This window comes from Odontesthes bonariensis, chromosome 4 (genome assembly GCF_027942865.1).
Source record: "Odontesthes bonariensis isolate fOdoBon6 chromosome 4, fOdoBon6.hap1, whole genome shotgun sequence".
NCBI lineage: Eukaryota > Metazoa > Chordata > Actinopteri > Atheriniformes > Atherinopsidae > Odontesthes > Odontesthes bonariensis.
The window spans coordinates 725059-739723 of record NC_134509.1 but is presented as its reverse complement, the minus strand read 5'-3'; the positions used below and the strand labels follow the sequence as shown (position 1 = coordinate 739723).

The 14665-nt window shown below is 43.2% G+C and overlaps 1 protein-coding gene across 1 annotated transcript in view; it reads right to left on the bottom strand.

Moving 5' to 3' along the window:
• The window catches only part of LOC142378170 (calpain-1 catalytic subunit-like), a 61061-nt gene that overhangs the window by 5872 nt on the left and 40524 nt on the right, over nucleotides 1–14665 (bottom strand). Inside the window, exons 15-21 of the mRNA XM_075462404.1 lie at nucleotides 13724–13789; nucleotides 13595–13652; nucleotides 9489–9553; nucleotides 8495–8563; nucleotides 6803–6881; nucleotides 6614–6727; nucleotides 6480–6538 (exon numbers count right to left, since the gene is read on the bottom strand). Coding sequence (XP_075318519.1) covers nucleotides 6480–6538; nucleotides 6614–6727; nucleotides 6803–6881; nucleotides 8495–8563; nucleotides 9489–9553; nucleotides 13595–13652; nucleotides 13724–13789 — 510 coding nt within the window. The remainder of the gene's footprint in view (nucleotides 1–6479; nucleotides 6539–6613; nucleotides 6728–6802; nucleotides 6882–8494; nucleotides 8564–9488; nucleotides 9554–13594; nucleotides 13653–13723; nucleotides 13790–14665) is intronic.

Genomic DNA, 14665 nt, shown 5'->3' with positions numbered 1-14665 from the left:
CGTAGTATGCAGTATGCAGTATGCAGTACGCAGTACGCAGTATGCAGTATGTAGTATAGTATGCAGTATGCAATATGCAGTATGCAGTACGTAGTATGCAGTATGCAGTATGCAGTACGCAGTACGTAGTATGCAGTATGCAGTATGCAGTACGCAGTACGTAGTATGCAGTATGCAGTATGTAGTACGCAGTATGGAGTATAGTATGCAGTATGCAGTACGCAGTATGTAGTATGCAGTATGCAGTATGTAGTATGCAGTATGGAGTATAGTATGCAGTATGCAGTATGCAGTATGTAGTATGCAATATGCAGTATGCAGTATGTAGTATGCAGTATGGAGTATAGTATGCAGTATGCAGTATGCAGTGTGCAGTACGTAGTATGCAGTATGCAGTATGCAGTATGCAGTACGCAGTACGTAGTATGCAGTATGCAGTATGTAGTACGCAGTACGTAGTAAGCAGTATGCAGTATGGAGTATAGTATGCAGTATGCAGTATGCAGTATGCAGTATGTAGTATGCAATATGCAGTATGCAGTATGTAGTATGCAGTATGCAGTATAGTATGCAGTATGCAGTATGCAGTATGCAGTATGCAGTTTGCAGTATGTAGTATGCAGTATGGAGTATAGTATGCAGTATGCAATATGCAGTGTGCAGTACGTAGTATGCAGTATGCAGTATGCAGTATGCAGTACGCAGTACGTAGTATGCAGTATGCAGTATGCAGTACGCAGTACGTAGTAAGCAGTATGCAGTATGCAGTAGGTAGTATGCCGTATGCAGTATGCAGTATGTAGTATGCAGTATGCAGTATGCAGTAGGTAGAATAGAGTATGCAATATAGTATGCAGTATGCAGTATGCAGTATGCAGTAGGTAGTATAGAGTATGCAATATAGTATGCAGTATGCAGTATGTAGTATGCAGTATGCAGTATGCAGTATGTAGTATGCAGTATGCAGTATGCAGTAGGTAGTATAGAGTATGCAATATAGTATGCAGTATGTAGTATGCAGTATGTAGTATGCAGAATGTAGTATGCAGTATGCAGTATGCAGTATATAGTATGCAGTATGCAGTATGCAGTATGTAGTATAGTATGCAGTATGCAGTATGTAGTATGCAGTATGCAGTATGCAGTATCCAGTATGCAGTATGCAGTATGCAGTATGCAGTAGGTAGTATGCAGTATGCAGTATGCAGTATGCAGTATGTAGTATGCAGTATGCAGTATGCAGTATGCAGTATAGTATGCAGTATGCAGTATGTAGTATGCAGTATGCAGTATGTAGTATCCAGTATGCAGTATGCAGTATGCAGGAGGTAGTATGCAGTATGCAGTATGCAGTATGCAGTAGGTAGTATGCAGTATGCAGTATGCAGTATGCAGTAGGTAGTATGCCGTATGCAGTATGCAGTATGCAGTATGCAGTATGTAGTATGCCGTATGCAGTATGCAGTATGTAGTATGCCGTATGCAGTATATAGTATGCAGTATGTAGTATGCCGTATGCAGTATGCAGTATGTAGTATAGTATGCAGTATGCAGTATGCAGTATGTAGTATGAAGTATGCAGTATGCAGTATGTAGTATGCAGTATGCAGTATGCAGTATAGTATGCAGTATGTAGTATGCAGTATGCAGTATGCAGTATGTAGTATGCAGTATGGAGTATAGTATGCAGTATGCAGTATGTAGTATAGAGTATGCAACATAGTATGCAGTATGCAGTATGTAGTATAGAGTATGCAACATAGTATGCAGTATGCAGTATGTAGTATGCAGTATGCAGTATGTAGTATGCAGTATGGAGTATAGTATGCAGTATGCAGTATGTAGTATAGAGTATGCAACATAGTATGCAGTATGCAGTATGTAGTATAGAGTATGCAACATAGTATGCAGTATGCAGTATGTAGTATAGAGTATGTAGTATGCAGTATGCAGTATAGTATGCAGTATGCAGTATGTAGTATAGAGTATGCAATATAGTATGCAGTATGCAGTATGTAGTATGCAGTATATAGTATGTAGTATGCAGTATGCAGTATGCAGTATAGTATGCAGTATGCAGTATGTAGTATAGTATGCAATATGCAATATGCAGTATGCAGTATGTAGTATGCAGTATGTAGTATAGTATGCAGTATGCAATATGCAGTATGCAGTACGTAGTATGCAGTATGCAGTATGCAGTATGCCATATGGAGTATGTAGCATGCAGTATGTAGTTTGTAGTATGCAGTATGCAGTATGGAGTATGTAGTATGTAGTATGCAGTATGTAGTATGTAGTTTGTAGTATGCAGTATGCAGTATGTAGTATGCAGTATGCAGTAGGTAGTATGCCGTATGCAGTATGTAGTATGCAGTATGCAGTATGGAGTATGCAGTATGCAGTATGCAGTATGTAGTATGCAGTATGCAGTATGCAGTATGTAGTATGCCGTATGCAGTATGCAGTAGGTAGTATGCCGTATGTAGTATGCCGTATGTAGTATGCAGTATGCAGTATGTAGTATGCCGTATGAAGTATGCAGTATGTAGTATGTAGTATGCAGTATGCAGTAGGTAGTATGCCGTATGCAGTATGTAGTATGCAGTATGCAGTATGGAGTATGTAGTATGCAGTATGCAGTATTTAGTATGCAGTATGCAGTATGCAGTATGTAGTATGCCGTATGTAGTATGCCGTATGTAGTATGCAGTATGCAGTATGTAGTATGCAGTATGAAGTATGCAGTATGTAGTATGTAGTATGCAGTATGCAGTAGGCCGTATGGAGTATGTAGTATGCAGTATGCAGTATGCAGTATTTAGTATGCAGTATGCAGTATGTAGTATGCCGTATGCAGTATGCAGTATGCAGTATGCAGTATGTAGTATGCCGTATGCAGTATGTAGTATGTAGTATGTAGTATGCAGTAGGTAGTATGCCGTATGTAGTATGCCGTATGTAGTATGCAGTATGCAGTATGTAGTATGCAGTATGTAGTATGCAGTTTGCCGTATGTAGTATGCAGTATGTAGTATGCAGTATGCAGTATGCAGTATGTAGTATGCAGTATGCAGTATGTAGTATGCAGTATGCCGTATGTAGTATGCAGTATGCAGTATGCAGTATATAGTATGCAGTATGCCGTATGGAGTATGCAGTATGCAGTATGTAGTATGCAGTATGCAGTATGTAGTATGCCGTATGTAGTATGCGGTATGTAGTATGCAGTATGCAGTAGGTAGTATGCCGTATGTAGTATGCGGTATGTAGTATGCAGTATGCAGTATGCCGTATGCAGTATGCAGTATGTAGTATGTAGTATGCAGTATGCCGTATGTAGTATGCAGTATGCCGTATGCAGTATGCAGTATGCAGTATGTAGTATGCAGTATGCAGTATGGAGTATGTAGTATGCAGTATGCAGTAGGTAGTATGCCGTATGTGGTATGCAGTATGTAGTATGCAGTATGCAGTATGCAGTATGCAGTATGCCGTATGGAGTATGCAGTATGCAGTATGCAGTATGGAGTATGCAGTATGCCGTATGCAGTATGGAGTATGCAGTATGTAGTATGCAGTATGCAGTATGTAGTATGCAGTATGCAGTATTTGGTATGTAGTATGCAGTATGCAGTATGTAGTATGCAGTATGCAGTATGCAGTATGTAGTATGCAGTTTGCCGTATGCAGTATGTAGTATGTAGTATGCAGTATGCAGTATGTAGTATGCAGTATGTAGTATGCAGTTTGCCGTATGCAGTATGCAGTATGCCGTATGCAGTATGCAGTATGTAGTATGCAGTATGCAGTATGCAGTATGTGGTATGCAGTTTGCCGTATGCAGTATGTAGTATGCGGTATGTAGTATGTAGTATGCAGTATGTAGTATGCAGTATGCAGTATTTAGTATGTAGTATGCAGTATTTAGTATGTAGTATGCAGTATGCAGTATGTAGTATGCGGTATGTAGTATGTAGTATGCGGTATGCAGTATGCAGTATGCAGTATGTAGTATGCAGTATGCAGTATGCAGTATGTAGTATGCAGTATGCAGTATGTAGTATGCAGTATGCAGTATTTAGTATGTAGTATGCAGTATGCAGTATGTAGTATGCAGTATGCAGTATACAGTATGTAGTATGCAGTTTGCCGTATGCAGTATGTAGTATGTAGTATGCAGTATGCAGTATGTAGTATGCAGTATGCAGTATGTACTATGCGGTATGCGGTATGCAGTATGCAGTATGTAGTATGCAGTATGCAGTATGCAGTATAAAGTATGTAGTATGCAGTTTGCCGTATGCAGTATGCAGTATGCAGTATGTAGTATGTAGTATGCGGTATGCGGTATGAGGTATGCAGTATGCAGTATGTACTATGCGGTATGCGGTATGCAGTATGCAGTATGTAGTATGCAGTATGCAGTATGTACTATGCGGTATGCGGTATGCAGTATGCAGTATGTAGTATGCAGTATGCAGTATGCAGTATAAAGTATGTAGTATGTAGTATGCAGTATGCAGTATGCAGTATGAAGTATGCAGTATGTAGTATGCAGTATGTAGTATGCAGTATGCAGTATGCAGTATGCAGTAGGTAGTATGCAGTATGTAGTATGTAGTATGCAGTATGCAGTATGCAGTATGCAGTATGCCGTATGTAGTATGCAGTATGCAGTATGAAGTATGCAGTATGTAGTATGCAGTATGTAGTATGCAGTATGCCGTATGTAGTATGCAGTATGCAGTATGCCGTATGTAGTATGCAGTATGCAGTATGAAGTATGCAGTATGTAGTATGCAGTATGTAGTATGCAGTATGCAGTATGCCGTATGCAGTATGTAGTACGCAGTATGCAGTATGCAGTATGAAGTATGCAGTATGAAGTATGCAGTATGTAGTATGCAGTATGTAGTATGCAGTATGCAGTATGCCGTATGCAGTATGTAGTACGCAGTATGCCGTATGCAGTATGTAGTACGCAGTATGCCGTATGCAGTATGCCGTATGCAGTATGTAGTACGCAGTATGCAGTATGCAGTATGCAGTATGTAGTACGCAGTATGTAGTATGTAGTATGCAGTATGCAGTATGTAGTACGCAGTATGTAGTATGCAGTATGCAGTATGCAGTATGAAGTACGCAGTATGTAGTATGCAGTATGCAGTATGCAGTACGCAGTATGTAGTATGCAGTATGTAGTATGCAGTACGCAGTATGTAGTATGCAGTATGTAGTATGTAGTAGGCAGTATGCAGTATGTAGTATGTAGTATGCAGTATGCAGTATGTAGTATGAAGTATGCAGTATGTAGTACGCAGTATGCAGTATGCAGTATGTAGTATGTAGTACGTAGTATGCAGTATGCAGTATGTAGTACGCAGTATGCAGTATGCAGTATGTAGTACGCAGTATGCAGTATGCAGTATGTAGTATGCAGTATGCAGTATGCAGTATGTAGTATGCAGTATGCAGTATGTAGTATGCAGTATGCAGTATGCAGTATGTAGTATGCAGTATGCAGTATGTAGTATGAAGTATGCAGTATGTAGTATGCAGTATGTAGTATGCAGTATGCAGTATGTAGTATGAAGTATGCAGTATGTAGTATGCAGTATGTAGTATGCAGTATGCAGTATGCAGTATGTAGTATGAAGTATGCAGTATGTAGTATGCAGTATGTAGTATGCAGTATGCAGTATGTAGTATGCAGTATGCAGTATGCAGTATGTAGTATGCAGTATGCAGTATGTAGTATGAAGTATGCAGTATGTAGTATGCAGTATGCAGTATGCAGTATGTAGTATGTAGTATGCAGTATGTAGTATGTAGTATGAAGTATGCAGTATGCAGTATGCAGTATGTAGTATGTAGTATGCAGTATGCAGTATGCAGTATGTAGTATGCAGTATGCAGTATGTAGTATGCAGTATGCAGTATGTAGTATGTAGTATGAAGTATGCAGTATGTAGTATGCAGTATGTAGTATGTAGTATGAAGTATGCAGTATGTAGTATGCAGTATGTAGTATGTAGTATGCAGTATGCAGTATGTAGTATGTAGTATGCAGTATGCAGTATGCAGTATGTAGTATGTAGTATGCAGTATGCAGTATGTAGTATGTAGTATGCAGTATGTAGTATGTAGTATGAAGTATGCAGTATGTAGTATGCAGTATGTAGTATGTAGTATGCAGTATGCAGTATGTAGTATGCAGTATGTAGTATGCAGTATGTAGTATGTAGTATGCAGTATGCAGTATGCAGTATGTAGTATGTAGTAGGCGGTTTCGAACACAGCCTGGTTCAGAGAAACAAACTATCTGGCTTCAGTCCTCCCTGCTTTGGTTTTAGAGATTTTAATGTTGAACAATGAATCAAATCTTGATTAGAAGAGCTGAAATAAAATGATGCTGGTTGTGTAGAACTGAATAACCCACATCTTTACTTCTCGGTGTAGGTGTTTAATTGTGATACCTCCATGACGTTCAGCTCCACCGTTCCCGTCCCGTCTCGGTCCAGCCCCTGGAAGGTTCCTGAGAGACAAAGACACACCAGGTCGGTCTAAGGCAACAGTGAACTCAGAGCGTTCATAGAGCTGCTGCACCTACTGAACATGGCCTCCAGTTTGACCAGGCAGCAGGTGAAGTTGTCGAAGTCGATGATCTCGTTGTCGGCGTATCGAGCGACCAGCATCTGGTACAGCTTGTTGTTAAGTTTGAACCCTGCAGAGGAAGCAGACCTCAGATCAGTTCCACGGACTCAGAGAGGACCCAACGTTCAGGACGAGCACGACTCACCGCCGTTCTCCAACGCCAGGCGCATCTCGTAGGAGCTCATGCAGCCGGACTTATCCAGGTCGAACTCTCTGAAGATGCCCTGTGGGACACCAACATCCCGTCACAGTGGGAACATGAGTCCTGGTTCTGGTTCTGGACCAGAGATCGGGTCCTAACTCGCACTGGACCAGGGCTGTGTTCGAAACCGCATACTACATACTACATACTGCATACTGCATACTTCATACTGCATACTGCATACTACATACTGCATACTGCATACTGCATACTGCATACTGCTTACTTCATACTTCATACTGCATACTACATACTGCATACTGCATACTACATACTGCATACTGCATACTACATACTGCATACTGCATACTGCATACTTCATACTGCATACTACATACTGCATACTGCATACTGCATACTACATACTGCATACTGCATACTACATACTGCATACTACATACTGCTTACTACATACTGCTTACTTCATACTTCATACTGCATACTACATACTGCATACTGCATACTACATACTGCATACTTCATACTGCATACTGCATACTACATACTGCATACTGCATACTACATACTGCATACTACATACTGCATACTGCATACTACATACTGCATACTACATACTGCTTACTTCATACTTCATACTGCATACTACATACTGCATACTGCATACTACATACTGCATACTTCATACTACATACTGCATACTACATACTGCATACTGCATACTTCATACTACATACTACATACTGCATACTGCATACTACATACTGCATACTGCATACTACATACTGCATACTGCATACTACATACTGCATACTACATACTGCATACTACATACTGCATACTGCATACTACATACTGCATACTACATACTGCATACTACATACTGCATACTTCATACTACATACTACATATTGCATACTGCATACTTCATACTACATACTACATACTGCATATTGCATACTTCATACTACATACTACATATTGCATACTGCACACTACATACTACATATTGCATACTGCATACTTCATACTACATACTACATACTACATACTGCATACTCATCGATCAGACAGTATGCAGAGCGTTTACCCACAATGCATCTCGCTCCTGCCCGAGCTGAAATCAGCCGGCCTGAAGCTGATTTCCTTTAAGCTCTAAACTCTGTAAACTTTAGCAACATTTGAAACATTTTCAGGTGAGAAAGTAGTCGTTTAGATCCCCAACGTGTTGAAAACCTGACAAAATACCGGCTGTTTACAATTTTGTTCCCACGAATTCGGCGCTACTAAAGCTAGCCGCAGTGAGCAACGCACTTCCTGTTATTTTCACAAAATAAAATACCCGTTGCCTTTTATCATAGGGAAAGCCATTACCATACAATTGGTGCTTTTGTTTTGAAAACAGGAAGTGAACCTACCTTCGTTGTAGCTAGCTTGAAACTGCCGTTTTGACAGGAAATGACGATCGGCGACGTCACGTTACGTTGCATCTTGGGTAGTTTGAGTATGAGTAGTAACCTCATGATGCATACCCAACATTTAGGAGAATCTAGTATGCATCCGGGAACTTCTGCTTACTCAAACTCGCATACTAACTCAGAAAGTTAGTAGGAGTAGTAGGAGAAGTATGCGGTTTGGAACGCAGCCCAGGTGAGTGTTGGTACCTGTCCGACTCACCAGCCACTTCCTGATCTTGTTCCAGAGGATCTGAAACTCCAGCAGACCGAGCCGAGCGCTGCCATCTTTCTGAGGTCGAGTCAAGGTCAACGCCGACTCAGCGAGGGGTAAAACAACAGCTGTAAACCTGCCCCAGGAGGGCAGGAAGGTGTCCCCACAGACACCTGACCCAGGACTTTAGGTGTCCCCCACAGACACGTTACCCAGGACTTTAGGTGTCCCCCACAGACACCTGACCCAGGACTTTAGGTGTCCCCCACAGACACCTGACCCAGGACTTTAGGTGTCCCCACAGACACCTGACCCAGGACTTTAGGTGTCCCCCACAGACACCTGACCCAGGACTTTAGGTGTCCCCCACAGACACCTGACCCAGGACTTTAGGTGTCCCCCACAGACACCTGACCCAGGACTTTAGGTGTCCCCCACAGACACCTGACCCAGGACTTTAGGTGTCCCCACAGACACCTGACCCAGGACTTTAGGTGTCCCCACAGACACGTTACCCAGGACTTTAGGTGTCCCCCACAGACACCTGACCCAGGACTTTAGGTGTCCCCACAGACACGTTACCCAGGACTTTAGGTGTCCCCCACAGACACCTGACCCAGGACTTTAGGTGTCCCCCACAGACACCTGACCCAGGACTTTAGGTGTCCCCCACAGACACCTGACCCAGGACTTTAGGTGTCCCCCACAGACACCTGACCCAGGACTTTAGGTGTCCCCCACAGACACCTGACCCAGGACTTTAGGTGTCCCCACAGACACCTGACCCAGGACTTTAGGTGTCCCCACAGACACCTGACCCAGGACTTTAGGTGTCCCCCACAGACACCTGACCCAGGACTTTAGGTGTCCCCCACAGACACCTGACCCAGGACTTTAGGTGTCCCCCACAGATACCTGACCCAGGACTTTAGGTGTCCCCACAGACACCTGACCCAGGACTTTAGGTGTCCCCACAGACACCTGACCCAGGACTTTAGGATACATCCATGAGGCTGACCATGGATCTGCAGGACTCCGTGCTGAATCCATCCGTCTGCAGGTCTCTGTCTGCAAACACAACCACAGAAGAAGAACCTGTTGGACCTCACCAGCAGGGCCGGTTTTTGCTATGGGCAATGTGGGCGACCCCCCAGGGCGCACATTAGACTGATCCCAGGCCACAGCACAAACTGCTTCCAATCCAAATAAACTGTACTTCATTCCTAAAATGAACATAGACCCACATACCTTCATGTGATTAACTGGGTTATGTGAAACATGTAAATAAATAAAAATCTGTGCAGCCATCTACGTGAATGTGTTTACGTCACATGACTCCGGTTAGCAAAAGCAACATATTAGCAAGAGGCTAAGAGCAACATATTAGCCTCTTGCTAACATGTTGCTATTAGCATCGACTGTATTTGATTTTTAGTTTTGCTGAACTCGAATCAGAATTGAGGCATCATGTCATGCAGCTAATTTTACCGAAAGGCAACCTGCTGTAGTTTGTGTTTGCAACACAACAAGAAGTCCTGACTGTGGATTAGTTTTTTTGCTATTGTCATGCCATGGACTCATGCCATGTGTTTTATGTTTTAGATCATGTTTGGTTTTTAGATAAGGTCTTTAGTTCTTAGTTTAGATCATGTTTTTGGTTCAGGTCTTAATTAGTTTCATTCACGTCACCTGCACTCATTTCCTTCAGCTGCACTCCATCCTTAATCACCCTCCACAGTATTTAGTTTCCAGGTTTCCTTTCATTTCTTGTGAGATTCTTTTCCGTCACCCTCCATGCCACGCCACAGTTAAGGCAAGTCTTTTTCCATGTTATGCTTAAGTGTTTTGTTAAATAGTTTTTTCCACAGTTCAGGTTTTTGTATCCGGCTCAGCCGCGCTTTCCTTTGATACTTTGTTTTTGTTAATAAATCTACTTTGCTTTTGAAAATCCGCATCCGTGTCCTCCCTTAAAACCCCCAAACTGACAGCTATGAGCTATATGCTGAATTAAATAACTTAAATAACTTCTGATACACATCGACATGGCATTTTGTAAACTACATGTGGTATCTTTTTTGTACCTTTTTGTATTTAAGATTAAATATAATAAAATAATACAAATAATGTAATATGTTGTTGTGTTGGAGTAAGTCTTATTTGGGGGGGGATGGTTCGTCCAGCTGCTGTTGCTCACCAGAATGTTAACCTGCAGTTTGAAGGAAACTGATCAGTGATGGATGGATGGATGGACAGATGGACAGATGGATGGATGGACAGATGGATGGATGGATGGATGGATGGATGGACAGATGGATGGATGGATGAACAGATGGATGGATGGACAGATGAACAGATGGACAGATGGATGGGTGGACAGATGGATGGACAGATGGACAGATGGATGGATGGATGGAGAGATGGATGGATGGACAGATGGACAGATGGATGGATGGATGGAGAGATGGATGGATGGACAGATGGACAGATGGATGGATGGATGGATGGACAGATGGATAGATGAACAGATGGATGAACAGATGGATGAACAGATGGACAGATGGATGGATGGACAGATGGATGGACAGATGGACAGATGGATGAACAGATGGATGGATGGATGGATGGATGGATGGATGGATGTACAGATGGATGGATGGATAGATGAACAGATGGATGGATGGACAGATGGAAAGATGGATGGATGAACAGATGGATGGATGGATGGACAGATGGATGGATGAACAGATGGATGGATGGACAGATGGATGGATGGATGGATGGATGGACAGATGGATGGATGGATGGATGGATGGATGGATGAACAGATGGACAGATGGATGGATGGACAGATGGATGGACAGATGGACAGATGGATGGATGGATGGAGAGATGGATGGATGGACAGATGGATGGATAGATGAACAGATGGATGGATGGATGGACAGATGGATGGATGGACAGATGGACGGATGGATGGATGGATGTACAGATGGATGGATGGATGGATGTACAGATGGATGGATGGATAGATGAACAGATGGATGGATGGACAGATGGACAGATGGATGGACAGATGGATGGATGGATGGATGGATGTACAGATGGATGGATGGATAGATGAACAGATGGATGGATGGACAGATGGAAAGATGGATGGACAGATGGATGGATGAACAGATGGATGATGGACAGATGGATGGATGGACAGATGGATGGATGGATGGATGGATGGATGGACAGATGGATGGATGGATGGACAGATGGACAGATGGATGGATGGATGAACAGATGGACAGATGGATGGATGGACAGATGGATGGACAGATGGACAGATGGATGGATGGATGGAGAGATGGATGGATGGACAGATGGATGGATAGATGAACAGATGGATGGATGGATGGACAGATGGATGGATGGATGGACAGATGGATGTACAGATGGATGGATGGATGGATGGACAGATGGATGGATGGATGGATGGACAGATGGATGGACGGATGGATGAACAGATGGATGGATGGATGGACAGATGGATGTACAGATGGATGGATGGATGGATGGACAGATGGATGGACGGATGGATGGATGGATGGATGGATGGATGGACAGATGGATGGATGGATGGATGGACGGATGGATGGATGGATGGATGGATGGATGGACAGATGGACTGATGGATGGACAGATGGATGGATGGACAGATGGACGGATGGATGGATGGATAGATGGATGGACAGATGGATGGACAGATGGACAGATGGACAGATGGATGGACAGATGGATGGATGGATGGACAGATGGACTGATGGATGGACAGATGAACAGATGGACAGATGGATGGATGGATGGATGGACAGATGGACTGATGGATGGACAGATGAACAGATGGACAGATGGATGGATGGATGGATGGACAGATGGATGGACGGATGGATGGACAGATGGACAGATGGATGTACAGATGGATGGATGGATGGATGGACAGATGGATGGATGGATGGACAGATGGACAGATGGACAGATGGATGGACGGATGGATGGATGGATGGATGGATGGATGGATGGACAGATGGACAGATGGATGGATGGACAGATGAACAGATGGATGGACAGATGGATGGACAGATGGATGGACAGATAGATGGACAGATAGATGGATGGATAGATAGATGGACAGATAGATGGATGGATAGATAGATGGATGGATAGATAGATGGACAGATGGATGACATGGATGGACAGATGGATGGACAGATAGATGGACAGATAAATGGACAGATAAATGGATAGATAGATGGACAGATGGATGGACAGATGGATGACAGATGGATGGAAAGATAGATGACAGATGGACAGATGGATGGAAAGATAGATGACAGATGGATGGACAGATGGATGGATAGATAGATGGACAGATAGATGAACAGATAGATGGACAGATAAATGGATAGATAGATCGACAGATGGACAGACAGATGGATGGACAGATGGATGACAGATGGATGACAGATGAACAGATGTATGGACAGATGGACGGACAGATAGATGGACAGATGGACAGATGGATGAACAGATAGATGGACAGATGGACAGATGGATGAACAGATAGATGGACAGATGGACAGACAGATGGATGGACAGATGGAAAGATGGATGGACAACAGATGGATGGACAACAGATGGATGGACAGATGGATGGACAGATGGATGGACAGATGGACAGATGGATGGACAGATGGATGAACAGATGAACAGATGGATGGACAGATGGACAGATGAACAGATGGACGACAGATGGACGGACAGATGGACGGACAGATGGATGGACAGATGAACAGATGAACAGATGGATGGACAGATGGATGGACAGATGAACAGATGGATGGACAGATGGAAAGATGAACAGATGGACAGATGGACGACAGATGGACGGACAGATGGATGGACAGATGGATGGACAGATGGATGAACAGATGGATGAACAGATGAACAGATGGATGAACAGATGGACGACAGATGGATGAACAGATGGACGACAGATGGATGGACAGATGAACAGATGGATGGACAGATGGAAAGATGAACAGATGGACAGATGTTACTCACGTTTTGACACCACCCTGTTGAGGACGGTCCTGAGCTCCTGGACTGAGATCTCCATGTCCTGGGGACAGAGGACACCTGGGTCAGAAGCTGTTAAACTGGGAGTGAAACAGCGTCTCTGAGTGGACTCACGTCTCCGGACAGCTGAGCGAACATGGACCTGAAGGAGTCCTCGATGTCGCTCTCAGAGACGTCCTCCTGCATAGAAGAGAACATCTGGAACCTCAGCAGAGAACATCTGTGGGTTCTAACATCTGTGGGTCCTAAAATCTGTGAGAACATCTGTGAGAACATCTGTGGGCTCTAACATCTGTAAGAACATCTGTGGGTTCTAACATCTGTGAGAACATCTGTGGGCTCTAACATCTGTAAGAACATCTGTGGGTTCTAACAACTGTGAGAACATCTGTGAGAACATCTGTGGGTCCTAAAATCTGTGAGAACATCTGTGGGTTCTAACATCTGTGAGAACATCTGTGGGCTCTAACATCTGTAAGAACATCTGTGGGTTCTAACATCTGTGAGAACATCTGTGAGAACATCTGTGGGCTCTAACATCTGTAAGAACATCTGTGGGTTCTAACAACTGTGAGAACATCTGTGAGAACATCTGTGGGTTCTAACATCTGTGAGAACATCTGTGGGTTCTAACATCTGTAAGAACATCTGTGAGAACATCTGTGGGCTCTAACATCTGTAAGAACATCTGTGGGTTCTAACATCTGTGAGAACATCTGTGGGCTCTAACATCTGTGAGAACATCTGTGAGAACATCTGTGGGCTCTAACATCTGTAAGAACATCTGTGGGTTCTAACATCTGTGGGTTCTAACATCTGTGAGAACATCTGTGGGTTCTAACATCTGTAAGAACATCTGTGGGTTCTAACATCTGTGAGAACATCTGTGGGCTCTAACATCTGTGAGAACATCTGTGGGTTCTAACATCTGTGGGTTCTAACATCTGTGGGTTCTAACATCTGTGGGCTCTAACACCTGTAAGAACATCTGTGAGAACATCTGTGAGAACATCTGTGGGTTCTAACATCTGTGAGAACATCTGTGGGCTCTAACAT